Source organism: Rutidosis leptorrhynchoides, chromosome 8, assembly GCF_046630445.1.
Source record: "Rutidosis leptorrhynchoides isolate AG116_Rl617_1_P2 chromosome 8, CSIRO_AGI_Rlap_v1, whole genome shotgun sequence".
Lineage (NCBI taxonomy): Eukaryota > Viridiplantae > Streptophyta > Magnoliopsida > Asterales > Asteraceae > Rutidosis > Rutidosis leptorrhynchoides.
Window position 1 is genome coordinate 28,988,664 of NC_092340.1, and position 21,067 is coordinate 29,009,730.

General features: G+C 34.3%; 5 protein-coding genes across 20 annotated transcripts; 2 read left to right on the forward strand and 3 right to left on the reverse strand.

Annotated features, from left to right (window-relative positions):
* The first annotated feature begins 1,531 nt into the window (after positions 1-1,531).
* Positions 1,532-5,390, forward strand: LOC139861675 (uncharacterized). Of its 15 annotated transcripts, none has more exons than XM_071850143.1 (9): positions 1,532-1,696; positions 2,299-2,347; positions 2,658-2,698; positions 2,802-2,877; positions 3,028-3,195; positions 3,383-3,485; positions 4,535-4,652; positions 4,789-4,919; positions 5,178-5,390. In XM_071850143.1, exons 6-9 carry the CDS (start codon positions 3,480-3,482, stop codon positions 5,202-5,204), a joined length of 282 nt encoding a protein of 93 aa, XP_071706244.1. In that variant the 5' UTR covers positions 1,532-1,696; positions 2,299-2,347; positions 2,658-2,698; positions 2,802-2,877; positions 3,028-3,195; positions 3,383-3,479; the 3' UTR covers positions 5,205-5,390. The 15 variants fall into 15 exon arrangements, with proteins under 15 accessions (XP_071706244.1, XP_071706248.1, XP_071706245.1 ...); XM_071850147.1 differs by having other exon boundaries at positions 2,802-2,864; XM_071850144.1 differs by lacking the exon at positions 2,658-2,698.
* A 3,123-nt stretch (positions 5,391-8,513) lies between these two features.
* Positions 8,514-10,924, forward strand: LOC139864843 (uncharacterized). 2 transcript variants are annotated; one of them, XM_071853410.1, is made up of 6 exons: positions 8,514-8,603; positions 9,160-9,396; positions 9,849-9,932; positions 10,070-10,156; positions 10,319-10,408; positions 10,630-10,924. In XM_071853410.1, exons 2-6 carry the CDS (start codon positions 9,174-9,176, stop codon positions 10,722-10,724), a joined length of 579 nt encoding a protein of 192 aa, XP_071709511.1. In that variant the 5' UTR covers positions 8,514-8,603; positions 9,160-9,173; the 3' UTR covers positions 10,725-10,924. The 2 variants fall into 2 exon arrangements, with proteins under 2 accessions (XP_071709511.1, XP_071709512.1); XM_071853411.1 differs by having other exon boundaries at positions 9,849-9,929.
* A 921-nt stretch (positions 10,925-11,845) lies between these two features.
* LOC139865032 (UDP-glycosyltransferase 76G1-like) lies at positions 11,846-13,416 on the reverse strand. The gene is made up of 2 exons (XM_071853587.1): positions 12,894-13,416; positions 11,846-12,807 (listed from the first exon to the last, which is right to left on the reverse strand). Exons 1-2 carry the CDS (start codon positions 13,414-13,416, stop codon positions 11,846-11,848), a joined length of 1,485 nt encoding a protein of 494 aa, XP_071709688.1.
* A 788-nt stretch (positions 13,417-14,204) lies between these two features.
* On the reverse strand, positions 14,205-15,965 carry LOC139863271 (UDP-glycosyltransferase 76G1-like). Its single transcript, XM_071851909.1, has 2 exons — positions 15,455-15,965; positions 14,205-15,085 (listed from the first exon to the last, which is right to left on the reverse strand). Exons 1-2 carry the CDS (start codon positions 15,963-15,965, stop codon positions 14,205-14,207), a joined length of 1,392 nt encoding a protein of 463 aa, XP_071708010.1.
* A 474-nt stretch (positions 15,966-16,439) lies between these two features.
* LOC139861205 (UDP-glycosyltransferase 76G1-like) lies at positions 16,440-19,670 on the reverse strand. Its single transcript, XM_071849524.1, has 2 exons — positions 19,145-19,670; positions 16,440-17,296 (listed from the first exon to the last, which is right to left on the reverse strand). The coding sequence occupies exons 1-2, from the start codon at positions 19,668-19,670 to the stop codon at positions 16,440-16,442; spliced, it is 1,383 nt and encodes a 460-aa protein (XP_071705625.1).
* Between the last annotated feature and the right edge of the window lie 1,397 nt (positions 19,671-21,067).

Here is a 21,067-nt window from a genome sequence, read left to right on the forward strand (position 1 = left end):
ACTACCTCAAGTTCCTTGGATAAACCTACTGGAAATGAGAAAAATGGATCTAGCTTCAAAGGATCCTTGGATGGCTTGAAAGTTCTTGAAGCAGAATCATGACACGAAAACAATTTCAAGTAAGATTTCCACTCGAAATAAGATTGTTATAGTTATAGTTATAGAAATTGAATTAAAGTTTGAATATGATTATTACCTTGTATTAGAAAGATAGCCTACTGTAAGTAACAAAGGTTTCTTGATCTTGGATGATTACTTGGAATGGATTTAGAAAACTTGAAAGTAAACTTGCAATCTTGGAAGTATTCTTGATTTTATGAAACTAGAACTTTTGGAATTTATGAAGAACACTTAGAACTTGAAGATAAAACTTGAGAGAGATCAATTAGATGAAGAAAATTGAAGAATGGAAGTGTTTGTAGGTGTTTTTGGTCGTTGGTGTATGGATTAGATATAAAGGATATGTAATTTTGTTTTCATGTAAATAAGTCATGAATGATTACTCATATTTTTGTAATTTTATGAGATATTCCATGCTAGTTGCCAAATGATGGTTCCCACATGTGTTAGGTGACTCACATGGGCTGCTAAGAGCTGATCATTGGAGTGTATATACCAATAGTACATACATCTAAAAGCTGTGTATTGTACGAGTACGAATACGGGTGCATACGAGTAGATTTGTTGATGAAACTGAACGAGGATGTAATTGTAAGCATTTTTGTTAAGTAAAAGTATTTTGATAAGTGTCTTGAAGTCTTTCAAAAGTGTATGAATACATATTAAAACACTACATGTATATACATTTTAACTGAGTCGTTAAGTCATCGTTAGTCGTTACATGTAAATGTTGTTTTGAAACCTTTAGGTTAACGATCTTGTTAAATGTTGTTAACCCAATGTTTATAATATCAAATGAGATTTTAAATTATTATATTATCATGATATTATGATGTACGAATATCTCTTAATATGATCTATATACATTAAATGTCGTTACAACGATAATCGTTACATATATGTCTCGTTTCAAAATCATTAAGTTAGTAGTCTTATTTTTACATATGTAGTTCATTGTTAATACACTTAATGATATATTTACTTATCATTTAACATAATTAACCAAGTGTATCAATATCTTAATATGATTCATATGTACCTAGTAAGACGTTATAACGATAATCGTTATATATATCGTTTTCGAGTTTCTTAATTTAATAGTCTCATTTTTATGTATATAACTCATTGTTAAAATACCTAATGAGATACATACTTATAATAAAATCATGTTAACTATATATATAACCATATATATATATATATGTCATCGTATAGTTTTTACAAGTTTTAACGTTCGTGAATCACCGGTCAACTTGGGTGGTCATTTGTCTATATGAAACCTATTCCAATTAATCAAGTCTTAATAAATTTAATTGCTTAACATGTTGCAAACACGTAAATATCAATTTCATTTAATATATATAAAAATGGAAATTACGTAGCCCGTCGCCCATATGAAATTAAAATTAGGGCTCCAAAGTGGTATTGTGAAGATCGATCCTCTGTGTAGCGATGATGAACAACAATGAACACTTACCCTTTTGATGACTAAAGAAGCCAGAAACCACGAAGCGTAATTTTATCAAATAAAAATTAGGGTTCTTCGTTATCAGATGCATATCGATATACAATTTAGGTAAATTTCGAATTTGAATCTATATTCATCCATGTTAATCATATATGTTTTTATTTAGCACTGCTATAATCGATTGAAAATTGCTATTGATCTTCATCAAAAACTCATGCTATAGCTTTTAAGTTACTCCGTATAGATATTCTTAATATTTCAATCTTGATTTATTCATTTTTATTAAATTATGTTTTATTGCATTAATTTTAATTCAACAAATTATCTTCATTTGTTTGTTAATATTGACGAAAGAATCTATAAATCATGTAATTTATTTGATTTGGTGTCATTTTTATGCATATTTTGTACTAAAATAATTTAGTTCTCATCATTATGTGTACCACATTTTGTTTTACTCTTTTGCTGTAAGTTGTAACCAATGTGTGTCCAGTCAGCTAAAATATTTTGTATATGTGTTATGTTGTATTTATTATGTTGTATGCATATGTTGAACTAAATATCTGTCTTATATCTTATCTTGGGTTGGATGGTAAAATTAATTAACTTTATTCCTAAATCTGCACACTCTATATCTTTGTTATATGGTTGTTATTGCTTTTAAAAGTGAGTAGTATTCATTTTTCCATGTCTTGCTTATATATTGACAGATTTTGAGACCACAATTCAAGGAGATTAAGCACGAGATGCAAGAATAAGGTACAAATCTACTCTATATTGATCATTATGTTGTGCATTGTGAATAGTTTTTGGTATCTATTCCATTCTGGTATGCATTGTGTACATTCAGTTTTCTTATTTTGTGATCAAAACCACAATATTACTTACATATTCAAGATGATTACAGGTTTGATGTAACGCACGGGCTCTTAAGTTTGATTATAATATTCAGTCTGTTTGCTTAATTGTTGCTATTGTTATCTGCTTCTGCATTTTTTTTTTTTTTTTTTTTTTTTTTTGTATGTTGTGTATATGCGTTGCTGTACTGCTGCTGTTCTTAATGATGAAGGTGGTCTAATTGTCAAAAACTATGTTGCCATTCTTGATCAGGTAATACTTTCTTATCTTTGCAATTTAATTACAAATTTTGTGAAGGTAGAAATTAGTAATTTAAATTAATTTAATGAGCTTTTGAATTATGTCATGTTTTCAGGTGAAGCGGAAAAAGACTACTGGATCATGCTCCGAAGCCAAGAGAAATCTAGAGGAAAAAAAGGCAATTGGAGCAGGTTAGCATTTATTTTGTATTAATTTTTTATTCTAGAACATTATGCTCGAGTAAATGTGTAATATGTGAAATGTGTAGTTTTTTTAAATTCCACTTTTACCCCTCTAGGATACATTTTGTAAGTTGAATCAATTGTTTGTGACTTGTGTAGGGGAGGAGGAAAGAATAACAGAGGTGGATGGAAATTTAATGGGAAGCATAATCGCTCAAGAGATAATAATAATAATAATTCTGGAAATCGACACAGCAAGTCTCAAAAGGTTGCAGCTGCTTGAATTTGAATATATGAGTGGCTTACCAAGTTATTTTGTGAAACCAAGTAGGTTGTCTTTTTAATTTAGGACATCGCTTACTATGTTGCTTGCTATATTTAGAATAAGGTTTTTTTTTTTCCTTCTATTCTCAAACTATTCTTACAAGGGTGATTTTTGGGTGGGTTGAATATGTCAGGGGCTATGCTGTTGAAATAAATTTTATTTTTCAAAAACTTCAGTTGTGTTATGTAGGTTATTGGTTTACGAGCCGCTTTGCTCAGGTTTAGATTACTATATAACATAACCTAATGGACGAGGAGTGACTGGACTCGGAAGAAACATTCCTTGGATGGTGGTAAGTTTATAATTTTAAGGCATTTACATATGAACGGGTCGGTTAGGAAATGAGTCAAAAGTCACCTAAAGTGCATTTTTTTATTGCTTACTAACTCCTAAACCTTACTGTTGATTATAGAAATAAAGAATTAGCGATAACCCAGATAATTACTATTAGATTAGCACATTAAGGATTTAGGCAGAAATGTTTTACAGTCAACTAACCTGTATTGATCAATAAAAAAAATACCCATTTTGACGAAACCCGTTTTGACCCATTACCCAAACTGCCTGACATACCCGTTATGGCACCTATATCTGATAAGATGTAAACCTACTTTTTTTGTGTGTAGAAAATAGATAAATGTATAATTTTAACGTGTTTACATATGAACATTTCGGTTAGGGAATGGGTCAAAGGTAAACATGGGTTAAAAGTCACCCAAAGTGTATTTATTATGGCTTATTAACCCCTGAACCATACTATTACTATTTATTTATCATAGTAATAGTAATATAAGAATAGAATTAGCAATAAACCAACTAATTTCTACTACATTAGAACATTATAGATTTGGACAGAAGTGTTTTACTGTTAACTTGCTTTCCAACAACTTCACTTCAAGTATGCTTTAATCATTGTTATATATCGATTACTCTGTAATGTCTGCAGTTTTCGTTAAGGACAAACTGCTCTACTCGCAATGGTCATCCCGAGCTAATAAAGTCGTGCTCTTTTATCTTTGGTGTTCTATTTTTAGTGAAATAAGGTCTTTACAAGAATCTATTTGTTGTTGCTATTTGTAGTTGTACTATTTATGGTTGACTTCATATATATGCTAAATGAACTGGGGATGTTGAATATTTTTAAACAAAAGGATCAACGTTTCTTGCCCATTTTACTGTATTGGTGATTTTTGGTAGTTCGACACTTTTTTTAATTACAATTGTTTGTCTCTTTGTTGTAAACTAGAGTTATGTATTGTTCCAATCATAAATTATTAATTAAAAAATAAAAAATATGGTTGATTTTAAGAACTGAAGTTGTTTGTGTGTGATGGTTAATAGATGACGTCCAGTAGCTTCATGGACATGGATGCTCATGATGAAACGTGTGGAATTTGTAGGATGGCTTTTGATGGTTGTTTTCGTGACTGTAAACTCCCTGGAGATGATTGCCCATTAAGTAACTTTCTCTTCACTACATCTTTAGCTTTTACTGCTTTTGAGCTGTCCAAATGGGCGGGTTGGGCAACACTTTTGATTGTCGGGTCGGATATGGTTGATTAGACAACTAATTTATGCTTATTTGTGCAGTATAGGCTGCTTGCAACCATGCTTTCCATCTTCATTGCATTTTGAAATGGGCGAATTCACAGACTCCCTAAGCGCACAGTTCCATGTGTCGCAGGGAATGGCAGAAAGAATGATTTTCAGTACCGATTCAAAAACAGTAAGTTACATGATCAAATGTTGATGATGTATAATGAGAGTAATCCAACAAACAAACATCTCGATCAGTGTCTATCTACAAATTTCAGTACACCTTGCGAAACATGATTTCTGTTTGTGCATGTTGAGATTTAATAAATTATTTATATTTTTAGTTATCAACATACTAATGGGTTGACTTGTGCACACATTTTTGACAATTAAAAGTCAACAGGCAAGTTTTTGAGGGACTTATTCTTTTTTACTTTTGGTAATGTAGGTAATGGACATGCTACAGGATGTGTAATTATTAAAGTTTTTGATGGTGGTACAAGACATATAATTATCATCAAATATGCTACTTTTTGATTGACATCCATATGTAAAGTTTTATGTTTATGAGTTTTAGTATAACTTATTTGTCATTTGTATTATCTTTGAAATATGAAATTGGGATGTACATTAATAATCTCTCATAGGTTGTTTTTGATCATTTTGTAGTTGTCATGTAATCGTAATTTCTTTATCATACCGTTAATTGATATAATATATATGTTTTCATTTGCTTTGTTGAATAACAATGTTTGGTATCAATATCTACTATGATGTTTTATTTTAAATGTTCTTTAGATAGTATCATCACTACCTAATATATTAATACTTAAAGATATTAGAGTCAACCGTGCAACGCACGGACTTAGTAAGTATATATAATATATAGTGTTCAAAATAGTGGTGGTGTATTAGGTGGGGAGGAAGTAAATGTTGGAAGAATGGCTAATATTAGTAATCAATAATAATTATATTATAGTGTATTTAATGGAAAAATACTATTTATGAACGAATATCAATTATGTATAAGTAAACCATGCATTAGTATCGATGGTACGGGAGATGTTGATTGGGTATCGTGATCACGGGTATCGTCATCGTCTTTTGTATAATCTATTAATCAATGAGTCATGGGTTTCGTAACTAATCTAAGGTTATGCCACTAATTGATTAACTGAATAATGAGTATGAACTACTATGAATCATGGGTTTCGTAACTAATTTAAGGTTAAGCCACTTTGAGTGGATCAACTGTCGTGAAAATATCAACCTGGAATGGCTAAAATTATTAACCAACTCAATAATTTATGATTTTAATCCAAGAATTAAATTAAAGAAGGTATTGTCTAAATATCAGAATCTTCGCTTGAATCCTCAAAGGATTACCTCGGATAAAGACTAATTGGGGGTGGATTGTGTTACTTTGTGTAACACCCGAGCTTAACATGACCACAATATTGTCCGCTTTGCCCGCAGGCGCATGGCTTTTTCTTGGCGACCACACACGAGAAGCACTTTCCCAGGAGGTCACCCATCCTGGTAGTGCTCTCGCCCGAGCACGCTTAACCACAACGTACTCGCACTTCTACTCAGCCTGTGATCCCAAAACGCGTTGTGTCATTTAAGCGTGAGTATTACCTTATAATCCCATGATCACTCATGTTCGTGGGCGATGTGGGATTTGCCTAGGGTGTTACATTCACCCCCTCTTAGGGACTCATCGTCCTCGGTGAGGTTTGCCCCACCACCCCCAACGGCACATGAGTGGCTCTGATACCATTTCTGTAACACCCGAGCTTAACATGACCACAATATTGTCCGCTTTGCCCGCAGGCGCACGGCTTTTTCTTGGCGACCACACACGAGAAGCACTTTCCCAGGAGGTCACCCATCCTGGTAGTGCTCTCGCCCGAGCACGCTTAACCACAACGTACTCGCACTTCTACTCAGCCTGTGATCCCAAAACGCGTTGTGTCATTTAAGCGTGAGTATTACCTTATAATCCCATGATCACTCATGTTCGTGGGCGATGTGGGATTTGCCTAGGGTGTTACACTTTGTAGCTAAAAAACCAGCACTGTACCTCGTATCTATCTCAACTTGTGTTTTTAAGTCCGTTTCTACCTTGATGGTTTTCAAGTGACAAGGGTATTTTCCTGCTCGATTTTAACATTATCGTACTTTTTTCTCTGTTAAAACATCTTGTATAGTTGTGATATAGTTTCGGTTTGTACAATCTGGGACCCTTAGGGCCTTAGTCGAATGACATTATTGGTTATTCAATCTAGGGTTTTATGTCCTACTTGCAATCAATAGCATGGGAATTGGTTAATTAGCAAGCTTCTAACATTATATTTCGATATTTTTTTGCGATTTCATTGGTTGTAGTCGTTGATATTGTGGATGATGTGTGTGGTTAGAATTATAACTTTTCTATATGTGTACATAACATACAGATACATAAAATTATTGCTTAAACAAACTATTAACCTTTAATTAATGCATTTTGATCAATATTAAGCTTTGTGTGCAATTCATCTGATACCAGGTCTTGCACTCATAGTCGGGGCTTGATTATCCAAGGTTTTAGGCTCTACGGGGGAGTCAATGTACTCATTAAAACACCTTCACAAATGCTTTCCATTGTCGAGTTCCATCCATTATGTGTCCAAAACGCTCCTATCGCTTCATGAGCTAGTACTTCTTGCTGAGGTGCCCATTTCACAATACGCCCCCTCTCCCCCATCGAATCCATGAAATCCATTAGGTAAACTTTTCATCCATTCCAAACCTTTAACAAACGATAGCCGCATAACCCACAAGAACGGTTGCATGCTATCGGCTAAACCATAAGCCATTTCCAAAAAATCTTCTTCTAGTTGAGCAGTACTACCAAAACTTATGTACAGTACAGAATTAGGTGATTGGCGGTCTAACCATGACATAAAACTTGTGTCTGCAGGTTCCATTATGCGTTGTTATAAAAAGTTCTTAACTGGGCTTCAGATCAATTTGACTTCAAAAAGGGATTATCACCAAAAAGCCCATTTTTTGGATCTTATTTGCGTGAGAGCCCAAAAAATAAAAAAAATTGCCAATTTGCTCTCGCAAGGAGTAAGGTGCCTCTTGCTCCCTTGCGCCTTGCGTCTTTGCGACATTGGTTGCACTTGAGAGCAAGGAGCAAGGCACCTTGCTCCCTTGCTCCCAGGTGGAAACAAGGACGCAAGGTGTCTCTTGCTCCCTTGATTCCATCTGGCTTGCTCCTTGCTCCTAGGTGGAAGCAAGGGAGCAAGAGGCACCTTGCGTCCTTGCTTCCGCCTGGGAGCAAGGGAGCAAGAGGCACCTTGCTCCCAGGTGGAAGCAAGGGAGCAAGAGGCACCTTGCGTCCTTGCTTCCACCTGTGAGCAAGGGAGCAAGAGGCACCTTGCGTCCTTGCTTCCACCTGGGAGCAAGGAGCAAGGTGCCTTGCTCCCAGATGAAACCAAGGTCGCAAGGACGCAAGGCGCAAGGGAGCAAGATGCACCTTGCTCCTTGCGAGGGCAAATTGGCAATTTTTTATTTTTTGAGCTGTTACGCAAATAAGGTTAAAAATGGGCTTTTTGGTGATAATCACCTTCAAAAATTGTATGTTATGTTGTGGGCCATATATAATTGAGCTTTAATTGGGCCACATGGGTTCTTAAGAGTTTGAAGCTGGTGGGCCGGCTATCGATGTAATATCCATCTATATATCTATATATTTATTGAAAATTGTCGCCCTAGTATAAGTAAATAAATATAAATATAGGAATAAAAATAAATAAAGAACCGGCACTTTTTGTTTGTCTCTCCCAATTTTCATCCAATATCTGCATCTGCAATGCAAAATATACAGGTTCGATATTGTTCTTTTTAGCTATTCTTTCATTGATTTTTGTTGTTGAATATTTCATCTTGTTAATCGTATTTAGGGTTTGGTCATGAAATTTTTTTTACTGATTAATTGTTGTACAGAAATCATATTTGGTAGTTCAGCTTGGTTTTCTGTCTATTTTTGAGATAAAAAATTAATTAATCCTGATGTGCTGCTATATGCATAAAGTAAAGCTTTTTGAATTAACATTAATTAATAGGAGGTTATACAGGAGGCAGAGTAGGTTTCAATTTTTTTTCGCTGCTGTTGTTGTTGTTTGTGTGATTTAGACATACTTTTATATAAGTGTAGTTAAGAGCTAAGCTACAAATATTTTTAAGGGGTATAAATCATTCCGTTTGGACTTTTGACTTATTTGAATCAAGTTAGAAATAGGAAAAAAGGTTATTATTCCTGCATAGCGACCTGACCTGATTAGTATAGTTGGGTTTTACTTTATATTTTATTATTTTAGTTTTAGTTTTTAAACATATATCCACCGGATGTTTGATCCATTGGAGCCCTAATAATTTCCCAGAAACAAAAAAAAAGATGGAAAATTGTAAGGCTATTTCTTTAATAAAGCCTAAGCGTCGTCGGCGTCCTACCCGTCCTTGCCCCCCGGCGATACAAAAGATACATAAAAAAATGTTATATCTTCAAAGAAACAAGCCAGAGCTGTTCAAATTGGAGATGGCTAAAATTCATGAGGAATTGGCTAATTGGAAAAGGATTGAAGCGAAGCCTATCATCGAAGATCTAGAAACCCGAAATCGTAATAACAACTCTTTAATTTTCAATTCTTTTTAGATTTTATTATTATTATGTAATAACCAATAACGAAAATTTGCAGAATTGCAAAAGGATAGTGGGTGGGTGGGTGGGTGATGTCTTTATTTAAAACATACATACATACATACATATAAGAAGTTATTAGCTGCTGCAAGTGTTAGTTGCTTATATACTCTACATAACATCATCATCATGTAATTATTGTACGTAATTATCATTTATCATTAGTTAAAATTAATTAATTTTTTTATGCTGATTTGCATATTGAAATTTTACCATTACCAAAGCCACCCAATTAAGCACCACCTTTACAAAAGCAGCTACTCCAGCTTGGCTTCAAAAAAACTTGTTACACTCTAATAATAGACTTTAATAACAAGTTTATGTTATTAATTATTACTGTAGTATATTATTTATTTATTTATGTTGGTTCAGGTCGAGCTGCTAAAATAACTCGTCCTGTCAAGGTTGTCTTCATTCCGGGAACTATAAGAGATACATCAGAAGAAGCAACTTGTTGTAACTAAACTAAATCCCTCAACTTATATAGTTTTTTACACCATTAACCAATATGAACAACCATTCTTGGTAATTAATTAATTAATTAATAGGCTGAAAATAATTAACTTTATTACCTGTGTGTGGTTAATTATTAGATACCAAATCTGAAGCCAAAATATATATGGAGCTAGCCAATACAGACCCACGTTTGCAGGTGTTTACGGTTTTGAACCCCGCAACTGGTATGTAACTATCAGACTTTTTATTTTATTTTTATAATTATTTATAAAGTTTTCTGATCTGATTATTTATAGACATAACTTGGGTACTCCAATAGTAAATAAGTTGAAATTACATTTAGCTACTGATGGTTGGTATATTTGTTATGTTTTATTTAATAAAAGGGCTGCCAGATGAAGCTTTTACAGCATGTGTAATCAAGCGCTACCGCAATGATCAATGCGACTCTGGATTAACTGCTCCGGCAACTGCTGGTAAATTCAATCAATCCATCCACTCTTTGTCTTTTATTAAAAGGCAACGCCCCCATTGTGTAGTTAGTAGGGATTGAACATGGGTCTCCTTTGGAGATTCCCAAGTCTCCAACCACAACATTTAATCCACTCTTATGTTGAGATTTCATGTTCTTTGTTTCATACATGTCCTCACATTTATCTTATTATTGTTGTATTATTATTGTTTCTTTATACTTCAGATGACGTTCAAGGAACATCATTTGTGCTTAAGAGCCTCTATGAGGATCTCTGCAAGTCAAGCGAAACCATGGTTGATGTTCTCGGTAAAAATTAAATCTGCTTTTTTAGTGCCTGGGTTTCACCTTGAAGTTATTACTATTTATTTATGTTAATCAAGTTAGGTTGTTTAAGTGGTTGTAAAAATTAAATCCCCTCTTGTTTTGGGTTCGAACTTAGACTCTTGATTTTGTAAAACATGCAGACGGTAAACTTCTTATTGTGGTGGATGGGTTTAATTTTTAGGTATTTATTTATGCTAATATAATACCAAAGAATTGTGTTGTATTATTGTAATTGTTAATGTATTTCATCATGTCTATAGACAGATAATTTTGTGTAACATTCGCCACTTCTCGGTGTGAAGCGGTATACGAGAAATAGATGCTTAGCCTGGCGTACAACTTTGGACCTAACGGCCGGCCCAGTAACCTTTCGTAATGGGGGATCCCCGTTGGCAACAATAGTAGTTGCGGAACTACTGGTCCGGGAGAGGACAACCTCTTGTTCTTGCTCATTCCAAGCGTGTAAAAGTCATTAGTCGGGCACTAGGCCAACTAACTAGTCGATCTTGGCTTTGTAGGGAATAATCACCAAGTCAGAGATTGACCCAAAGTCGATCTTGGCTTTGTAGGGAATAATCACCAAGTCAGAGATTGACCCAACTTTGACTTCAACTGTTTATCACCTAATTTAACGAAATAAATCCGACTTTGAACTAATATATCCAACTTTGACCGATTAAATTGGACTCGAGGATGACTTTATCCGAAGACAAGTCGGGGACTAATTGGACCTCTTCAAAATCCCGACTAGTCGGGGACTTTTAGGTTACCTTTTAATTTGTTTTACTTTCTCTCCACCTCCGGGCAGGTTAAACACGATTGTCGTTTTATAGGTGACCTTGTTAATTAATTTTGGTTTTTAGTATCCACCATTCCATATTATTATTCATGTTCATGTTATTATTATTTTAAAAGCCCAATGTCATCTCAGTTCTTAAACAACATATTGTTATTTGCTTGCAATTATTAGCCTTCAGAATAGATAGAAATCTATAGATGTTGTCAACCAAGTGTAGAGCAATTCTATTAGAACAAAGTGAAGTAACGAACAAGAGACTAATGAATCATATGACGAGCCACCCTCTGATTAGTCTAACATTTACGAGCCACCCTCTTAGAACGAAGATATGTAACGAACAAGTGACTCTAAATATTCATATGACGAGCCACCTTTGATTATACTAGCACTTACTTTTTCTTTCAAACACCTTGCACTCTTTCTAAGTTCTTCACCTTCTTCCTCCATTACTCGTCTTACTGTTCTCGCTATCTCATCTCTTGACCACCCGTTTTCCAAGTAAACCCCAACTTTAAGAACATCAGTCACGTATCTTGCATCTAATGGTTGATCACCCCAAAACGGTGAACAAATCATCGGAACACCTTCACAAATGCTCTCCAGTGTCGAGTTCCATCCGTTATGAGTCCAAAATGCTCCAATCGCTTCATGAGCTAATACATCTTGTTGTGGAGCCCATTTCACTATACGCCCCCTATCCCCCACCGAATCTATAAACCCATTAGGTAAACTTTTCATCCATTCCGAACCTTTAACAAACGCTGGCCGCATCACCCACAAGAATGGTTGCATGCTATCGGCTAAACCATGAGCCATTTCTAAGAAATCTTGTTCTTCAAGTTGAGCGGTACTACCAAAACTTATGTTCAGTACAGAGTTAGGTGATTGTTGGTTTAACCATGACATAAAACTTGTGTCTGGTTCCATTAAGCTACTCAACGAGGCTGGGAAGTATTTGTGAAACGGGCCTATCAGAAAACATGGAACATGAAAGTCTTTAAGGATCTTTTCGAGTTCAGGTTCTTCAAGTTCCTTAAAAGAGTTCCAAATGATTCCTGATGATGCCTTTGTTTGTTTCAACATGTTAGCTAATAAACTTGCTGTGGGGTCCGCCTGTCCCTTGATTCTCATCTTCAATATATCTTTCAGTTTGAGAATTGGGATCTCCGACACTCGTTCCTCCAAATCTGGATAATTGGGACCCGACTCACTGCTTTCGGGTCTCTTGACGTAGTTTGCATTGTCCATATCCGTGTACATGTTCTCTTCATAATAAACTGTATAGAAAGATTACAAACGGATTATGAAGTCCCCATATTTGGAAATGTTATGGAGATAATAAATAAATTAGAGAAGAACGTACCACTGTCGACATGGTTGAAGTAAGCTTGCTCATCAAGAATTGGTATGGACGCGTAAACAACTACACAAAACAAGCTACTTGTTCTCAAAACAATTCTTGGAAGCTTAAGACTATCTGCCACAGATTGAGTGAAGTACCAAAGTGCATCTGTAATCAAACATACGATTCGCTCTTGTTGTTGCAATGAAGCTGTTATCATATATTCCAACTCTTGGCGCAAGTTGTCTGCACTACACTGATTCAACATTATGATACCAGAAAGAAGATCGCCAATTCCTTTGGAAGATAACATGGCAAGATTGCTGTTTTTTGAGTCATTATCAAGAACGGGACGAAAGGTAAAGTGAGGGTACTTTGATGTGTAAATAGAGTTGAAGTTAGTATGAATGATAGTGATTGAGAAGCTTTTGGAATAAAGTATGTTTGCTAATTGAAGCATTGGGTTTATGTGGCCTTGGAACGGCAATGGAAACAGAACCACCCTTAGTCGCCTGCAACTACTGGTCTCTCCTTGGTTCTCCATAAAGGTAATAATTAACTTCCCTTAATCTTTTGATCAAATTATGCTAATGGTGATGATTAATTAGTGATATTTGTATAATTAAAGACTGCACATCCGGCGGATATAAGCATATGCCAATATGATCCTTTCACTCACCCACTCCAAAAACAATCTTTGATAGCATCTGTTATAATAATTAACTTCTGTTAAACTATAAATGGAAGTTTGTTCATGGTAATGTTTAAAATAAATATATTTTAAGAGTTAGTTTATTAGTTAGGAACAATTTTGGACTGCACTTCATGCCAATACATGTGCTAATATGCTCCTTTCACTCACCAACTCCAAGAGTTATTTAATTGATTAATTATCAAGAGCATAAGATGTTTGTAATGATACTGACAAGAAAATATAGACGGTTTTCAAATATAATTATGTAATCGTTTAGAGTGTACGATAATATAACACTACATTAGTTAAATCCAAATTCTTGTAAAAATATGTTGCTGTTACATGACTTTTTTTTTTTAATTGATTAAATGGACATGTAAGTGGTTATGGTCTCTAGCTTACAATGTTCTTGATAAAATATGGTTAAGTTACTTTTAACTAAATTTCTGTTATATATTGGGATCATTAAATCTTTCATGGTTTTTAACATCTGTGTTTCTTTTTAAATGTTAGTCGCAAATTTCTGGATTAAATAATAATGTTGATAGCCTAATGGTGTTGCAATATGTGTTCATTATGATAAAGTAAGGATTTGAATGTTCTAGACTCTTAGTTTATTTTCATTCAAGGAAATATATTTATATAATACCACCGAAATTAAAATTCGAAATATAAGTAACTAGAGACTCCAATGATTCATAAGAAGATCCACCCTTGTCTAAAGAAGCATCTAACTTTTGTTTAAGAGCTTTTGATCTTTCTCTAATTTCTTCCCCTACTTTATTAGTCATTATTTTTCTAATCGCGTTCGCTATTTCGTCTCTTTGCCACCCATTCTCCAAATACACCCCGACCTTCGAAACATCGCTCACGTATCTTGCATCCAACGGTTGATCGGACCGAAAAGGCGAACAAATCATCGGTACACCTTCACAAACGCTCTCCAAAGTTGAGTTCCATCCACTATGAGTCCAAAACGCCCCAATCGCTTTATGAGCCAACACTTCTTGCTGTGGGACCCATTTCACAACTCGCCCTCCTTCACCCATTAACCCATCAGGCAGCGCTTCAAGCCATGTTGACCCATTAACAAAACCAGGTCGAACCACCCATAAGAAAGGTTGCTTGCTATCCACCAACCCATGAGCTATTTCCAAATGATCTTTCACCTCAACTTGACCAATGCTTCCAAAACTAACATACAAGACAGAATTTGGTGGTTGTTGGTCTAACCATGGAAAACATGTTCGATCTAGCTCTAGTAAGCTGCTCGATGCGGCAGTTATATACTTAGGAAATGGTATAAGGAAATTTGGAACTGGGAATTTATCGAGAATAGTTTCGATCTCGGATTCTTCAAGTTCCTTGAACGAGTTCCAAATAATCCCTGAAGACGTTTTCATATTTTTCACCATGTTACCTATGAGTTCCGCAACAGGATCTTTCTTGCCTTTGAGACCCATCTTAACGATGTCCTTCAGTTTTAGTACCGGAAACTCTGGCACTAGTTTTTCCAAATCTTGAAACTCTGAAATATATGATAAGGATTATGACTAACAAGCTTATGACATACACCTTCTTGTTATTAACGATGTACTCCCTCTGTCCCAATTAATACTCCACAAATAAAATGCACACATTTTAAAAAATGTCATCGTTTACAATGCATCTTTTATTTTTTGTTTGCTTTACAGTTTTACCCCTAACTTTCTACCTACATTTATGTTTTACATTAATAAAGACATAAAGTACGGGTATAAATAAATTTTACCTCATTGTTGTTATCCATCTATAAAAGTGTATAAAAGTGGACTATTAATTAAAGACGTCCCAAAAAAGAAAACATGACTATGAGATTGAGACGGATGTAGTATATGAACAAACTTACGGTTGTTATCAGAAAGTTTGAAGTAACCAAGATCATCTAAAACAGGTATGGAAGCGTAAACAATAGTACAGAAGAGGCTACTTGTTCTCAAAACTAGACGTGGGAGGTTAAGGCTATCAGCGACTGACTGCGTGAAGTGCCAAAGTGCGTCAGTGATCAAACACAAAACATGTCCATCATTTCGCGAGGATAACAGCAATTTCAATTCTTCACGAAAAGCAAGTTCTGCTCCGTCTTGTTTGAACAATAGATTCTGAGCAAATGTGTGTATGTCTCGTGACACCGATGATTTGTTTTCAGGATCGTTGTCTAGGATGGATTGAAAAGTGAAGTGAGGGTAATTTGATGCTTTTGGTGCGTTGAAGTTGGTGTGAAGGATGGTGATATTGAAGCCTTTAGAGTAGAGAATATTTGCAAGCTGAAGCATTGGATTAATATGGCCTTGAAATGGTATCGGAAATAGTATTATTCTCTGGTTTCGGTTAACAGAAGTTCTTGTTTGGTCCGCCATGGATCGGAATTTTGAGTTGGCAGATGTTTTATGGTATATGTGATTGTATTCTTCTAGTACCAAAATATGGCTATATATTCGTCGAAAATTAGTGTTGGGTATGTGTGTTTGTCTTTTATAAAAGTAGCAAAATACGGCATCATCGTCCCTCTTTCAGCCGGCCGTGATGATGATCTGCAGTTTTTTAATCATCAGTATATTATATTATATTACATTATATATGTTCGCTTTTATTTTTCCTCTATTACTATTATTGTATTGCATTAGGTACAAACACACACAGTTATGTCATATAATAATGTTAGATGTTAGTTGCCAACTTTGACAGCATAATATATATTTGGTTTGGCTTTATAGCTGATTTCCAAGATTGTTTACGATAGGGTATCAATTATTCTTGTATTATATTATGCTAATTTAATTAAGAAAATAGAAATAGATCAAACACAACATACCAAATTGTACTTATGCATTCTACAAGGAAGAAACATAAGAAACTAGAGACTCTAATGATTCATAAGATGAGCCACCCTTGATTAAAGAAACATCTAACTTTTGCTTAATTACTTTTGCCCTTTCCCTAATTTCTTCTCCTTCATTATCCACCATTATTCTTCTAATTGCATTTGCTATATCTTCTTTGTGCCACACATTACCCAAATACACACCCACTTTCAAAACATCACTCATGTATCTCGCATTTAACGCTTGATCGCCAAAAAAAGGCGATAAAATCATAGGTACACCTTCGCAAACACTTTCCAACGTCGAATTCCATCCATTATGAGTCCAAAACGCTCCAATTGCTTTATGAGCCAACACTTCTTGTTGTGGAGTCCATTTCACAATTCGGCTGTTTTTACCCACTAACCCATCGGTCAACGGTTCAATCCATGTCGAACCGTTAACATACCCTGGTCGAACCACCCATAAAAACGGTTGCCCGCTGTCTACCAACCCATGAGCTATTTCTAAAAAATCTTTCTCATCCACGTTAGTAGTGCTACCAAAACTAACATAAACTACAGAATTAGGTGGTTGCTGGTCTAACCATGGGAAAAAGGTTCGATCTTGTTCGATTAAGCTACTTGATGACCCCGTGAAATGCTTGGGGAACGGTATTAAGAAACTTGGTGCCTTGATGTCACGAACAACCATTTCGAATTCGGTTTCTTCGAGTTCCTTAAACGAGTTCCAAATGATTCCCGAAGACGCTTTTGTTTGTTTCACCATGTTATTGAGAACGCCTCCTATGGCGTCAGTACTACTCTTGAAACCCATCTTCATAATGTCTTTCACTTTTAGCACAGGAAACTCTGCTAATACTTGTTCTTCCATGTCTATCATAATTAACAAGTTTAGAAAATTAAATACTCTCTGCAAACAATTTTTTTTTTTTTTTTTTTTTTTTTTTTTGCGAAAATAACGAAACTCAAATAGAACTGAGGTCGTTTTAAAAAAAAAAACGCCCTCAACAGGACTTACAAAGAGACGAGAAAAACGGGGAAGCTCGCACCTAGAAAGTAACTATCTAAACAAAAATTATCTATAAACGAGCATCCCTAAGTTCCCGAAAAGACCTTAAAAACAAACTAAGCATACAAAACCGAATACACATGAAAATAAAGGATCGAAACCAAACGAATAAACACAAGACGAAAGACACCAATCAACCTCTAGGAACTGTCCTTTTCAATTTGTCATTAACCGTCTCTGGATACTAATTGTCCATAAACAAAGACACGCATTTAAGATAGTAATGGTGTTCAAGAAACTTTTCACTTTAACTGATATGAGGGAAACTGTTTAAGGCGTTATGGAGAATTTAGTAAATCATAAGCGTTCGATATTCAAAGATAACTATTTCTAGACCAAGTTAAAACTACGAGTGTACCTTCAGCCGGTTTACGGTTTATTTGGTTCGAATAAATAAGTTTTTGGAAACATTATTGAGCACCAATAGCCAACGACCACCTCCATTATGTCAAACCAAACCAATCAGACTAATAAAAATGGATTTATATGGATAGTTAATCCATTAAACCAAATTAAAAAGTCATAAATAAATAAAGTGAACAGTGACCATGTTAGCTATCAACTTCAACTTTTAAGCCTTAAAAAATCAAATAAATTTAGGGCATGGTTTGTTGGGGGTTATAGGCATTAGGGAATGGGTATGACTATAATTGGGATTGCTTGGTTATAAATAATGGGAATGCTCATTACCCTAAATTAGTTAATGGAGCATTACCCACTAATTTGGGGGTTATGGGATTCATTATAGTCATTAACTGCCATTTTTTATTTCAAAACCGTATTTCTTCTAGATTATAATAACTGTAATTTATTTATACTAGTAATTAATTTATATCTTGACTTATTCTTTGTTTTCTACAAATTTTACGTTCGTATTCATCTTGGCTCAGGTTGAAATTAACAAAGTCATTTACTCTGCATATTATTAAGAACGGAATTTCTTAGAAGCCATTAGTTGAATTCCTATTCTGATGTCTTTTATTCCTCTTTATGAAGCCATTAGTTGAATTCTTTTTTATATATCAATTTATATTTCTAATATTAAGAACTAAAACTTGACGTAAAAATTTTGTGTAGCACTTTAAAAAAGTCAAATTGATTTAGTCTGAATATTATACTACCTCGTGTATATATAAAAAATAAAAACTAAAAATTTTAATATCATTTTTAAACCTTATAATTTCTTGAACCATCCACTATCAAAAGGAATGATTATATCCATTCCATTCCTTAGCATTCCCTTTGCCATTCCATTTCCCATTCCTTTGTTTATACCAAGCACACCCTTATTATTAATCCAATAAACAAAGTCATCAATAATACATCAGAAAACCAATTAAACCAAGAAAGAATTGTGTGGTGTATTATTGTATCCATTCATTTCAGGTTTTCGGGTGAATAAAGGATCTTGATTTTAAACCCAAATCATCCCATGTAAAAATCATACGGAGTATCATCTTTCAGGTGCCATAAAAACTTTAAAACACGACAAAATTATTCAGACCAGTTTCAACCAAAATAATTAGGTCGTCTGAGTGAAACCGTTTAATGAACACTCATGTATATCTATATCTATATATCTATATAAATATAAATAATAAAATAAATTTAGTATAGGGATGGAATAATTATTTTTTACTTACTAACGGTGGTGTTATCATTAGCAAGACCAAGGTAACCACGATCATGAAGAATTGGCATGGAAGAATAAACAAGAAAACAAAACAAGCTACTTGTTCTCAAAACAAGTCGTGGGAGATTAACGCTATCAGCAACCGATTGCGTGAAGTACCAAAGTGCATCAGTGATCAAACACGACACTGGCGGTTCATCTTTTTTCGAAATTTCAAGATCCAGTTCATGGCGTAACGAATCTGCACCGTGATCATTGAACACAAATATACGATCAAAAGAAGCCATACCAGTTAAGGGTAAGTTGCAATAACGTTGATCATTAGGATCGTTGTCGAGGATGAATTTGAAAGTGAAGTGAGGGTAATTGGATGTGTTTGGTGCGTTGAAGTTGGTGTGAAAGATGGTGATGCTAAAGCCTTTCGAATAGAGGATGTTTGCAAGCTGAAGCATTGGGTTAATGTGACCTTGATATGGTAGTGGAAATAGTATTATTCTCCGGTTCCGGTTAACCCTGGTTGGTGTTTGGTCCGCCATGGGTTTGGTTATGTTTCTGGGTGATTGGTTGATATATTTTAGAGGGAGTTGGTTTGTACTGATATATGTGTCCAGCAACCAGCATTTTTATATGATATTAATATTAAATATTAGTATTATATTAGATTTGGATAATATATAATAACTATATATTATATTATATTTATATTCAATATTTACTATATATTTTATATTTATAATACAAATGTAGGAGTATAAACAAAATACTGTTATAATAATAATAATAATATAGATATGGATAGTCAATTTTGGTGTATACATATAGTCAATTTTGGTACACAAAGTATGTATTTTTATATTGAGATTTTAGGCTATAAATACTCATGAATGCAAGCATTAAACTTGCACCATTTCTCACACTTACAAAGTGTTTCTTTCTTTCTCTCCATTATCATCTTTGTTCTTACACTTCATTATTAGTATTCTAAATCAAGAATCAAATCACTAAAGGTAGTTATAAGCCTACTGAATTATAACATCAAGAATCAAACCACTAAAGGTAGTTATAAGCCTACTGAATTATAACACGTTATCAGCACGATAATCTTAATACTAAATATGGTTGGCTCTGCCACCAAAATGATATATGGTCGGTTATACCACCAAAATGATATATGGTCGGTTATACCACCAAAATGATATATGGTCGGTTATACCACCAGAATGATATAGGTCGGTTATACCACCTGAAAAAATATATGGTCGACACTGTCGCCAAATTTTCATTTATGTTTACTAATATTTATATTTTTGTTATATAACATTTATTTATGATTGCTTACACATGGTCGACACTGTCACCTACTTATCATTTATGTTATATTAAATTTATGTTTAATGTTTATATACTTATGAATATAAATTGACTCTAATTTATCATGATGTTTGTTTTAATTTTTGATAATAGAAAATGTCGAATCTGGAAAAGCTTAAATTTACTCCTTTAGAATCAACTGGAAACAACTACATGCCATGGGTTATAAAAGTAAAAATGCATCTTAAATCAATGGGCATTCTTGAAACCATAAATGAAAACAACACTTGTTCTGAAAAAGAACAAGCTACGGCATGTTGCTTTATTCATCAACATATTGATGAATGCTTACAAAATAATTATGTGACTGTAGAAGATCCCCATGTTTTATGGGAAGGTCTCAAAAGCAGATTCAATAATCAAAGAGAAATTTTACTTCCAGCTGCAATGGAACAATGGAGAACATTAAGGTTCCAAGACTTTAAGAAAGTAAATGAATACAGCTCAGCTCTGTATAATACATGTTCACAACTTAAATTCTGTGGACATGAAATTAGTGATGCAGACATGATGGAGAAAACTTTCTCCACAATGAATGCTGCAAACATCACAGTGCAAAGAA

Coding starts and splice junctions, on each gene's coding strand:
- LOC139865032 (XM_071853587.1), bottom strand. CDS start 13,416: ATGGAGAACCAAGGAGAGACCAGTAGTTGCAGGCGACTAAGGGTGGTT. Junction 12,808..12,893: donor CTTCAACCATGTCGACAGTG/GTACGTTCTTCT, acceptor CTTTCTATACAG/TTTATTATGAAGAGAACATG.
- LOC139861675 (XM_071850133.1), top strand. CDS start 2,621: ATGCGTTGCTGTACTGCTGCTGTTCTTAATGATGAAGGTGGTCTAATT. Junction 2,699..2,801: donor ATGTTGCCATTCTTGATCAG/GTAATACTTTCT, acceptor TCATGTTTTCAG/GTGAAGCGGAAAAAGACTAC. Junction 2,878..3,027: donor AAAAAAGGCAATTGGAGCAG/GTTAGCATTTAT, acceptor TGACTTGTGTAG/GGGAGGAGGAAAGAATAACA.
- LOC139864843 (XM_071853410.1), top strand. CDS start 9,174: ATGGAAAATTGTAAGGCTATTTCTTTAATAAAGCCTAAGCGTCGTCGG. Junction 9,933..10,069: donor ATCAGAAGAAGCAACTTGTT/GTAACTAAACTA, acceptor GTTAATTATTAG/ATACCAAATCTGAAGCCAAA. Junction 10,157..10,318: donor GGTTTTGAACCCCGCAACTG/GTATGTAACTAT, acceptor ATTTAATAAAAG/GGCTGCCAGATGAAGCTTTT.
- LOC139861205 (XM_071849524.1), bottom strand. CDS start 19,670: ATGGCGGACCAAACACCAACCAGGGTTAACCGGAACCGGAGAATAATA. Junction 17,297..19,144: donor TAATGATAACACCACCGTTA/GTAAGTAAAAAA, acceptor TAGACATGGAAG/AACAAGTATTAGCAGAGTTT.
- LOC139863271 (XM_071851909.1), bottom strand. CDS start 15,965: ATGGCGGACCAAACAAGAACTTCTGTTAACCGAAACCAGAGAATAATA. Junction 15,086..15,454: donor CAAACTTTCTGATAACAACC/GTAAGTTTGTTC, acceptor CAGAGTTTCAAG/ATTTGGAAAAACTAGTGCCA.